Consider the following 12,392-nt stretch of genomic DNA (forward strand, 5'->3'; position numbering starts at 1 on the left):
TTTTATTTTATTTATTTTATTTTATTTAATGCGCTTTTATATAGCGCGAACATTACCCGAAGGTGTCAGGGCACTTTACATAAGAACCAGTTGCGATACATAGGGACTTAGGATTACATGCGTTACATAAAAGATACAAGCAGAAAAAATTGCAAATGTACTTGTTATAAAGTCACACAGGGAAGGGATATAAACAGAAATAAATTGCAAATGGTCAAGTAGTAAAGTCACTCAAGGAAGGGATACCAATGGATAAACTTTAAGAGTCACATACGAATGGTAGAGAGTACAAAGGTCTACTGCATATACTAGTGATATCTCTATATACATATATATATATATACAAATAGTGGATTTTCTCAGGTCAAGACCCAAAAAACCAGGAGAGCAGAGTTCCATCAAGTGGGGTCGGAGGGAGGACGCAGTCACAGCACCAAGGGAGGGATACAAGGGTATGGAGAAAAGGCAAATCAGAAAAAGGAAGAAACACTTAAGGATCGTCAAGGGGGAGACGATGGAAAAGGGTAAAGGACGAGGGAATGGACAACTGGGGTGAAAATAATTGTTCAAAGGAGGTCTGAAACGGAGGGGAATGATGCAAGAATATCTTGGGTTCCGGGGCTCCAGAACAGAGCATTGCAAAGCTTCAGAGGCTGACAACTCCCAACATCTCCATGAGTCTTCCACAGGGATAAGGAGTTCCGTTGAACCATCTGGTACCTACACACTGCCAACAGATGTCCTTAGCAATGGGAAGAATGAGACAGAAGGGAGCGCCATCTTGTTGTTTCACCCTCTCTGGTTGACAAACTGCAGCTAGCAGGAACTTATCCTGCTTATGAAAGAATACTTCACTGAGGGAGTTCAAATACAGCAGTGAGGTTACCCCACCCAAGTGAGCTACAAGAACCGTCATGGGTGGGAATTTAATCATGAAGACCAGCAATTCTGGTGAGCAACAAACTCACACCACGGACAACCTTCACACATTTTATGTTTGCTGTTACTAATCTTTGCTTTATTCTACAGCACGGGGGTACACATAATTGCAACTGCTCTTACAAGGCGACAAAGCTCGCTAATGCTTCTTCCCCCTCTTTAAACTATAATATTTTGTGTGCTGTGTAAATAGCCCCTTGCGTGTTTTGTAACTAAAACAATCGTTTTCAACTTCATATAGGCAGAATTGGCATTTATAGGTGTAGTCTAAGGCCTGGTAAATCATGTGTTAGAAGCACAGTTACTATGGTTAGACAGATCTATGTCTCTTTCCCCTGTACACGTGAGGAGAACCTCATCCCTTGTTGGGCTGTCTACTGGAGGTTGCCAGTTAGAAGGCCTGCTTTAGTCAACTTGAGAAGAGACTAAGATGATACTATTCGATTACAAGTCCAGATTGATGATGGCTCTGAAAAGTGAATGCCTCGCTCCATACTCCAAAACCGCAGGATCCCCTTGGCTTGCAGATTCAACATATTTAGCCTGCAGCACATAGGTAATGTTCAAGTCTAGAACTTATGATCAACAATCGTGCAATCAAGGGGTACAAGTTCCAATGTCTCAGACTAGGACTTGGAATCGCTGACCTTCTTCTTTTATAAAACCTTCAGAAGCGCTCCTTAGGGAATGCCCGTGAGTGATTGTTTAGTGTGTGTGACTGATGCGGAACAGTGTTGTTCGAAAGAAAAAGGGGATTTGATTGTTTTGGGCACTGCATGATGTTAATCGCAGCTCATTTCAAGACTGTAGTCCCTCTCCCACGTTGCCTAGCAACCTAATTTCCAATGTTATAAGGGTACAGTAACAACGCAAATTAAATTATTCCTCATTGTGGAAGGTAAAATTCCACAAATTGAATAAAGCACTACAAAACACACAGTGTCATTCTTCAGCGTAGTACTTTGTGACTCCACCTTTTGGAATCGGCATCCTGGGTCTGTTTTCAGTGTTTCCCAAACTGTGGGTTCAGCAGGTTTTCGGTTGGTTGTGAAAGTCAGTGCAATAAATAAAGATGCCTTTAACTTCTGCTTAACTTATCACATTTGCCTGGTGATTCAAAGACAGATCAATTTTCAGGATGGTTTAGTCTTTTGACATAGGGATTGGTGTTTATTTTTCTTTCTCTTACTGCACAATGTGAGGAGTTTTCAAAGTGAATTATGTGACAGTGTAGCAATACACAAAAAAATGTAAATACAAAAAAGTTAAGCACTTTTTTGTATGTCCGAAGTGTGCTGGAAACAGAGATTTTAATAGGATCAAAACAAATCAATGCACTTACTTCATGAAGCACAAATGATAAATATTCACATAAACCTGATTTGCACACACTATCATTTGTCTTCTACATAGTTTTATCAGTAAAACTGTATGTTTGTGCATAATTTAGCAGCCATTTCGATGGAAAATGTGCTGTTTGTAAATGATGCTGCGCAAGCACACAATGCTTTAGTCATATTTAAAAATCACCCCGCCTCATGTCCATTAAAGGTGGGTGGGTTGTGAAAGTTTGTTTTTCTAAAACGCTGGTTGGCTTCTAAAGGGTTTGGAAACCCCTGGCCTACATCTTTCTTTCTTTCACCCTATGAAGAGAATGCCTGTGCTCAAGTTAGCACCAGCTGATTGCAGGACTCAAATATAGTATATCATTCATAATACTGAAATAAAAATATGCACACCTTCTCTGGGGAAATATGCTACCTAATGTACCTACATGATTGAGATTGGAAATGGGGTGTTTTTGGGGTGCTCAGCAATATGAGAATCTATTTGAATGGTATCCCACTTTTAATCCATTATTTCACTAGTGGCTTTCTTCTTATTTTATCCCCCATCTGCGGCTCATTCAGTGGCACCAGATCACTTAATGTGAGGTCGCTTTAGAGCAGTGGTCTTCAAACTTTTTAATGCTATTAAACTGGCACTCTTTAAATATATCAACACATATTTCAACACTGCAGTTAAGTTCAGTTTCCCCTTTTAAAAATACTATCAAATACATGATTGCCTAACAAAATATTCTGGTTAAAGCACTGTTATCAGCATAATGCTTCTCGTGGCCACAGGCTGGAGCACCCCCTGGGATCAAATAAAGACACCCCCACTGGGTCGTGTCCCCCAGTTTGAAGAACTCGGCTTTAGAGAATATGCAAATGTTAATCTCTGTTTTAAGTGCAGGGGACACATTTGACCCTAGCAGTCAAGATTTTCAGGTAAAAATGGTAACAGGAGAAATCAGCTGAAAAATATCAAAAGGGAATCTTTAAATTATACCAAAACCTGTTCCCAAACTTACTTGCACAACTGGCCGAGCCTAGACAGCGAAGCTCTTCTGATAATGGTTATCACTGTCTTCGGGTAATTTAGTTTACGAGACACACTAAACAAATATTAACTATTATCTTTAAGTGAACAGTAGCTACTGAGAAGCCACAGTAACCTATGCTAACTGGAAAGGTGTTGTAACCTAATGCATCCTTCCCAGCGTTCCAAGTCCCTTCTGCTCAGCCATGAGGTCATGTAGAACGTTGAGGGTGTTTGGGTTGGATTGAATTTCAGTTGAAGATATGGGCTGAGCAGCAATGATGCCACTCCTGGTGCGGCTATGTGCTATATACTTACTAGCTACTTACCTGAAATGTACCATTTTAATGAACTGTAGCTAAGTCTTAATAAAACTTCTTATAACCTACACTACTGGGCATTGGAGTTTCCTTACAACAAAATGATTCTAGTTGTCAGGTGAAAAAGTGCTGGACAGTTCTAGAAATATTTCTTCGAACTGAGAGGTACTGGATACAAAATAATTGTGATGCCACATAGGATGGCGTTTGTGAGTGCAATACCTAATATGGAGGAAGCATACTTAAAATCTCAGGGATCAAATGATGGTCAGTTCTCACAAAAACAGTGCACCTTAATTTGATGAAAAGTGTCAAAAGACCATCTAGCTCACCCTGAACATACCAGAAGGGCATTCAATAATGGATTATACGGCTTGACCTTACCATCAGATTGCAGTGTGTCCAGCTGTCTTTTGACACCCTGCCGTAATCAGGAACTTTTGTCAAAATGCTTATGTTGAAGTATGCAAAATTACAACTCCTAGAAGGGACTAGATTATTAAATGGAAGTTTGTTACTACAAATGGGATTCTTTTGATCTGGAGCCACCGGATAAGCTTGACCTAAACCTGGTATCAATGCTTTATTGACGAGAACTCCTCTTTCACATAACATCTTTCACGTACCTGATAAACCCCAGCCATGAAGGTGACAGTGGCACCAACAGTGATAGCATAGCAGCTTCTGTCACACACCGGTCCCACAGTCTCATTCTGCATCAGTGGGCTATATGTGCTGTTCAGATCTCCTGCCTGGTGCAGTACAACATGTACCGTGTCCTGCAGGTCGTAACCAGCCGCCTGCAACTCTCGCTCCACCACCTCACCCACCATCAGGCACAGCACCCCAAAAATCCCTACAGAGATGTGCCTGGATGTTCCCATTAAGAAGTAAATGAGGCAGGCAAAGAAGGAGGTGTAGAGGCCAAAGATGGGTTCTTGACCAGCCAGGAGAGAGTAGGCAATGGACTGAGGCACCAAAAGAATGCCCACAATTAGTCCCGACATGGCATCCCCCAAAATGTAGTCCTTCAGCTTGTACTTTGGCAGCCATTCCAGCACAGGGAAAAGACCAAACACCAGGTCCTTGGCTTTGGCAGATGAGCAGGCACAGTTTTTCTTCAGCTTCCGTGTGAGATATGTCTTAAAGTTGAAGCCTGTCTTCTCTCGTTCCTCCAGAAGGAACTTGTCTGTGTGATAAGGGCATCGCCCATTGGGCAGAATATTGGTCCCTTCATAGGGTTCCGTGGTCATCCTGGTGGTGAAGTGAGGCCCTGGTAGTCACTGGTAAAACACAAACACAGCAAATCAGACACTTTCAGCACAACACCCCTTGTCACAGACTTGCACCATTACTCTAATTGACAAGGCCAATACACATGCAGAACAAATTACTGTTAGCCAGTGCATATGCAAAAGTTAAAGTGTAATGCTGGGCAATCTCACTCTGATATAGAGGTGAAATCGTTATTTTTTCCATGGAGCACACACAATTTAAAATAACACTTTGACTAGAGAAGCTTGCTGTCTACTTACACAAATTATACATTGAGTAAAAGGATCCGTTATCCACTAATAGTCTCCCTACTTCATGCCGGATGTAGAGAATAGGCTACTTTTCGAATTCCTCCAAACTCTGCCGAATTTCTTCCTTTGAAAACAATGGGCACAGGGCTGCCCCCAAAGATGTGAAGGATTCAAAGGTCTACAGTTTGGCAGATATACACCGTCTTACCTTTAATACAATGTAGTGAAGACCTGGTATTAACTGGTAAAAGGTGACATGGTAACAACTAATTTACACTTTAGAGGATCAGTAATTCCGGCAAATGTGTAGGAACTGTGTTAAAACTTCGCTTAATGAAGTTACAAACAATATTGGGAGTTTATAATGGTTAAACAAATAACTCCTTTAAACCTACTTTTAAACAGATGCATTATTAAGGATGTTTTACATCAATATATAGTTCTCCACCTCTACTCTATATAACATTTTTACCAGCATCAAACAAGGCATTCTGAGTGTTCCAAACCTTCTTATTGCCAAATTAAGTTACTTGAATAAAATATTACATCTGTTAGGAAAAAAGAACTGTAGGAATACTGCGAAGGCTGGGACGACTGTGCTAGTGGGGTCACTACCGGCGATTAACCTCGCAGTGTATCTAAGGGCTTTGTCCCAAGGTGTTCTCCTCGCTGGCACAGCACCATTTTGTCCTTTTGATCATCCAGAGATAGGCAGGGCCTGCGTTTCTTATTGACAATCAGGGCATTGCCTCTCCCACTAGTGTGCACCACACAGCCCACAGAGCAAAGAGGCCAGCGTCTTCACCACAACCTAGTTGAATGGTGAGCAGAGTGGTTTCTGTGGTGCTGGCGCAGTGAATCATGGAAGGGGAGGCAGTGAAGTCACAGTGCTTGTGTCTCAGTGGATCTTGCTGCTGGGGTTCTTCCTTGAGAAAATCACAAACCCCACTTCCCAAACAAACTAGATGCAAAAACTTAGCCGTAGCAGTGATTACACACTTCATGGTGCCAGACTCTTCAGAGATGCAGCATTTATGCTGGCAATCCGATTCATCTTCGGGGAGACTGCCGATTGCATTTGGGCTTCTAGCACTTTGGTACTTCTTGGTGCTTATCTTCACAAAATAATTTGGATAAAGTTCTTCAGTGCCCTCTGATCGCAGGGGTACACCGTTGAGTTCAATTTACAGGGAAACTTAAGGATCCCTGGGCCTCATTTTGTAGAACTGTGCCTGTCCTTCCAATTGCTGTAGTGGTGTATTTGTTTCATCCTGCCTAGACTTCTACATGGGACATATGAGCAGCACCTTCCAAATGCAAGAACAAAGAGGTGAATCTACAACCCCCCCCCCCCTATTTCAACTTGGCTCGTCTTGTGCTCAGCGATGGTCAGCTTGGCTTTGTGCTCTCTGGTGGCCGTTGGAACTTTGAGTCATGCTTGATGCCTAGGATTCAAAGGCAAATATTGTGTGGATCTGTAGCCAACATCTACTTCCGGCAGTCGGTGTCTTGTTTTAAACCTCTACATCCCTAGCACACTGAAAGTTTTTTTTTAGAAAACCACCAAAAATAGAAATGGAGTACAGAGCTGCAGACCTGCATCACAAGGTGCAGTAAAAGTAGTACTGATATCAGTAGGAAGTAGTTGTGCATATATGAGCCTCAAACGTCGTCACGTCCGGAAGCAGTGTAGAGTTGACAAGGAGGATGGTGGTGCCACCTGTCAGTGTATGCAAGCTTTTGTATTAGTTTCTAGATCTAGCCTGGAATCTGGAAGGTTTCAAAGGGGGGGAACCAATACTTAGTGACGTACTGCGTGGAGATGAGTTCCAAATAAAAAGTTGTGAAGAGAAGCTGAAGCCTCACATGACATGTGTGGCCCGTGGTGTGTAAGAAGCAGGCTTAAGAAACACCATCGCTTTAGAATTTCGCAAATTACTGAATATTGTACAATTCTTGCTTTTTTTACCACAATTTACTCAAGCGAGAGCGTGGCCTCTACCCACTGCAACCACCGTGGATATTTGCATTTATGTGTGTAGAACTAGGAGGCAGGACAAAAGGAGCCTATATAAAAGTACTTTTAAGGGAAGCAAACTAACATAGAGGACACATGGCTATAGCTGCATGTACAGCAATGCTAGACTCAGGGGCATGCCAGTGTGGCCTCAATTAGGATATTGGCATTAAGATAGAGGGTGGAGGGGGGTGGTGGTAATAAGTTATATGAAGAGAGAGGGGGACACATTTTGTAATCTCAGAAGGGAGTTGGAAGGATCTGCAGGGTCGACAAAGCGAGGTGACACTGAACCCCTAAAGAAAGGGAACAGGGCATAAAAGAGTAGGATTGCTATGCGAAAATTTACTTAGAGACTACAATAAAGACATATCAGGTAGGGAAAGAACACCTTGTAGCTCAAAGACAGAGGCAGTAAGGATCCGAGACAGTGGGTTAGGAGAGGCGATATCGGAGTTTAGAGACAGTGAGCGGCACAGTGAAAGGGTCAGGGATTTGGCGCAGATGAGCTGGAGTACAGAGAAAAGATACAACAGAATGGGGGCAAAATAAGGGTAACTGGTGACCAGAATCAGGGGTAAAGAGACAGAGTATGTAAAGGGAACTGGAGACAAGGTGTACAACTGGCATAGAGAGTGGATTGGTGAGATGCAGAGAAAGGGCAGAAAAAAAGAAATGTGCCATGAAACGGGTACTCCTGGGATTTAAGTTTTAGCTGACCCCAGACTCTCCGCATCTGGTTAATTCGCACAGCTTTCAAGCCATGTACCGCTTTCAGCTCCACGTGATCTTTACAAGGTAGACAGGTTGGGCTAGATTGTGCACATTTGCGCAAGTTTGTGTTTTAGTGCATAGGGAATATTTTATGGGTACACACATGCTACACTAATGTTAATTATTATTTATTTGTGGTTTCTTGTATGGTGCTTCACAAGCCAATGGAGGATGTCAGAGCGCATACAATATATACCCGATACACTATGCAGTAAAAGCATGTGAGAAAAGCCCACATATTGGATCACAGAGGAAGAAAACCACATGCAAACAATGTAAAATTAGATGTGCAATAAAGGCCATTAATTGGGAGCGGTAACATGGGTTGGGGATATGAAGAATTGATTGCAGGATTACTTTGTTTAGAAATAGAGTTCATTTCCGAGCCTCGCATGGGAGGAGTTTAAACAAGTTGGGTGTCAGGAAAACTTCCAGAGTGTACCAGGAGTTGATTAGACCATTTTAAATTGAGCCAACCATTGATCTACCCTTAGGGTGGCGGAAAGAGAGTTCTGGATTTTAGGCACTTTCCCTGAGAAGGCATGTTTCAGTGTGGAGGGTTTCCGGATTGGGGTAGACTGAGCCGGAGATATGCCTTTCCTCTTAAATATTTAGATCCACCTGCCAAAAAAGTGGTGAGGCTAGTTATGAACTGAGTTCAAGTGAATGACCTTGCAATGGAATGGAAGTAGTTTTGTAAGTGCTTGAAGCCTCCTGAGGTAGACAATCTAGTGAAGAGAGAATAGGAGTGATATGGTGGAATTTTCTCCGGCCAGCAAGGAGTCAGGCAGCAGAGTGCAGTACGCCTTCAGGTGTGCAAGTCACGATTTGGGTAGACAGGTTAGCAGTTAGTTGTTAAATTCAGTTCTGGAGATGTCCTGGGGTTGTAGCAGGATTTTGAGATCTAACTTTGAAAGAAATTCTCTGACCTTTCTCAAAGGTCTTTGTTGGTGGTTTGCACTTTTTACAGTTGTCTTGATGCATGAGCCAACGTTGAGCTGGCAGACTGGTAAGACACCTAGGAAATTTGCCATGCTCATTGTTTTGGTGTTGATGCATTTGTCTTTTAGGTTCTTATGCCAGTCTGTTTAAGTAGTTCATTGTTAGTTTTGGGTGGAGGGAAAGAACACGTTTGTTTGGCCTTTGAGTTTAAGATTTGTATTATTCATCCAACTCTGGATATCAGAGACCACTCATTTGTCTTGGGGGGCATGGGATGTTATAAGTGCATATGTATTTTGAGGTGACTGGCATATTTACGTAAGGAGGCATCATATTTGTGTGGGAAGACCCGAGCAGCTCTACACAGATCAAAAAGGATGGGGGTGGGACAGAGCCTTGATGAACTCCAAATGTTGCTAGGGTATGTTTGGAATTAGTTACCTATTCTGCTGGAATCGATTTGAAGGATAGGATTCAAACAAAATCAGTGCCATCAATGCCTATACGTTCTTTAAGAATGTTGACGAGAGTGACATCGTCAATTCTATTAAATGCTGAAGAAGGGCTCAACAAATGAGGAGACATTTATCCACTTGATTTTGAGAATTGTAGCTTTAGCCTGACTGGTGGGTTCCTAGAAGCAGATTTTTGTTAAAGTGATCCTTTGGTTGTGAGTCTACACGTGTACTGCAAGAACAGCAACGCAGAGTGCATACAATTTACTGTATCAACCAGCAGTGAAGCAACACAGGGTGTGACTTAAAATAGTAAATAGGGAAAAAACTCCTCCCCGCTAGCCCAAAACAAGAAGTGAAAGTAAAAGAGAAGGAGGGCGAGGGCAAACTATTGGAGCAGTAAGCTGAGAGAAGACCCTCTTCCCCCTTGCTGCTAAGGAAAATTACCACACTCCCAAACACAGAACACCACTAGCTGCAGTACAGAAGCGCTGAGAGGAAAGTGCTTTTGAAGCTGCTAAATGTAGGCCAAGTTATCGGTTATCTGATTTCAAGCCCCATCATCCAACGGTGTGGGTCAACACCTGATAAGAACATGCCGCTGTATTGATCACCTTTGCAATGCTTATCTGGTGGCGCAGGCCGAACACTAAGCAAACAGTTGCTTTTTTAGTCAACAAAGCATAAAAGGTGGGTAAGGAGCTGATAAAATACCTGAAACAAAGCCAAGATCAGTCATCAACATCTTATGCAAAAGTCAGTATGATCCATCGCATGCTACAAACAGGAAACTTATAAGCATGCTTACTGCGTGTACTTAAATCTGTGATCTGAGGGCAGAAGGCGCTTTCAAGGATGTGGATGGATTTAAACACTATCATTTAGGTATTCGACTCAATACTCGTACACCACACATTCATGTCACAGGAATAAGCTCCTGAGACACATCCTGTATTCTTATTGGTCAGCTAACAACAGTCCAGGTCACAGCTTCAATAGTCATAGCCTCACTTCTTTTGGATATACTGCTATCTAATGTCAGTCGAAAATGTCCTCTCAGTTTATATTGATGACCACAAACACTTGAGAGACATTAATCCTCCAAACAGGTGTCATTCATAATGTTATGAAAGATGCACATATCCCAAAAAAGAACACAGCTGCGGCCCATGAGGGGGGAGGGGGGGGGGATTCGACAGACGACCACGAGGGAAAATTAACCTGTTCCATGCTCCCGTTGGCCAACCTCGCGGGTGCTGCCGTCAGCTGACAAAGCCCCGCCCACTCAATAGAACACCAGCATGCGGCAGAAAAACCGCTGCGATTAAGGCGTTAAAGAAATAATTAATTTCTTCACATCGGCTGTCGAATCCCCCCCCCCCCCTCCCCCGGCTGCCCGCCCCAAAACCGGCCCTACCGTTTGTACCTGCACAGGCCGCAGCTGAAAGAACAGCACAATTGAAGGCATGTTACCAACAGCCTGCAAACCCTCTCAAAGATGTTTTTCGGATTTATGGTGAGAATGGGTTACTGTTATAATAAACCCTGTTCTCATTAGTGATTCCTATGCACACGTGATCCTGGGGTAAAGCCAGTGTATTTTACGCCCTTCCCACCAGTGATTTAAAATGGGCAGGTACAGTCTGGTACTGAGTATCTGAACTTCTGTAATCTGAAAGGGAGAGTACCTGCACTTCTCAGCACTGCTAGAATACGGGAAACAACCTTTACAACGCAACTTTTACCATGCAGTGCCTTTACGACGCAACTTTTACAACGCAAACCATTACAACGCATTGCGCTGGGGGGCACTCTAGGATAGGGAATAGGTTTAATTTACTGTCCAACACCTTCCCTACTATCCACGGGGACTGGAGTTGGAATAGTAAATTAAACTATTCACTATCCAGCGCCCCAAAGCACTATGTGTTAAAATGGTATGCGTTGTAAAACTCGCGTTGTAAAAGCATGCGATGTAAAAGCATGCGTTGTAATGTCATACATCCCTAGAATACATTTAATAGGAGAGTGCCAGCACTTCTCAGAAACAAACAGGCACCACCACTTCTACATTTTCATTAAAAGCACTTAAAAAAACATTTGTTTGTCGGGTCAGTCAAGTCTCGTGTTTTTCTATTATTTGGCGGGCCTGTGACTGGCATGAGATTCCATAACAGGCAAAGGAGTTCTGTTGCAGGGAAGGAACGAATGCAACTGTCCCCAGCTGAAGCCAACTGCGCTCACTTGCCAAAAATCTGGTTACTGAGAACCCAGAGGAGAAATCAGCTGTTGCACTTTGTCCAACATTCACATCAGTAACAAAAGCCTGTTAGGCTTATAGTGGCAGGCATAACACTCTTTAAATTTAGCTCCGAACTACCTCCTTCCGTGCGTGACTCAACTGGATTACCTACCTAAGAGGGACAGATAATATCACTCCCCAGAACTCCCCCTGGAAAACACAAAATAACAATATCTGGGAGTCACTGGACAGCTACTTTGCCACAAAAAAAACCATAACCCTCCAATGGGTAGTACATTGTCCCCTTACTCTGGCTAGGGTTGAAGTTTGCACACAGACATGGACAGTAGGCCACCCCCCCCCCCCCTCCCCAATATGCGTTCCAATTCTGCGTGCCAAATATGTATGCTAAACTGTTTGATTATGGATTCATCATGCTGTAGTGTCATCTGTAATGTGTGTTATACTCCCTGGCACAACAACCTCTCAGCTTGGCTGAGATAATAGCGCCATGTTCATGGACGGTAATGGGTCCCTTAGTGAACCACTCTTTAATTTCTTTCAATTTCTTTACTTTACCCTTAAGAGTGTGCTAGATGTTGTGTTCTGGATATTGCTTTTTCATTCTTGTGAGTTATTTTCCGTTTTTATGAGTCCACAGGTCATCACCTAATCCAGTGCATGTAACATTTTACTATGTACGCTGCTATACTATCACAACATTGTCCCCTTTCTTCAGCTTTCTAAACCCCAATAAAACTCTTTTAAATCAAAAAAGAACTGCGTCGAGGAGTGTACTCCCAGTCAAAGGCA

At 42.8% G+C, this 12,392-nt stretch overlaps 1 protein-coding gene across 1 annotated transcript in view; it reads right to left on the minus strand.

Moving 5' to 3' along the window:
- Positions 1-12,392, minus strand: part of SLC26A2 (solute carrier family 26 member 2) — an 89,856-nt gene that overhangs the window by 12,062 nt on the left and 65,402 nt on the right. The window contains exon 2 of the mRNA XM_078652968.1: positions 4,250-4,906. Within this exon, the coding sequence (XP_078509094.1) occupies positions 4,250-4,876 (627 nt within the window). The 5' untranslated portion in view covers positions 4,877-4,906. The remainder of the gene's footprint in view (positions 1-4,249; positions 4,907-12,392) is intronic.

This window comes from Lissotriton helveticus, chromosome 7, assembly GCF_964261635.1.
Source record: "Lissotriton helveticus chromosome 7, aLisHel1.1, whole genome shotgun sequence".
Taxonomy (NCBI): Eukaryota; Metazoa; Chordata; class Amphibia; order Caudata; family Salamandridae; genus Lissotriton; species Lissotriton helveticus.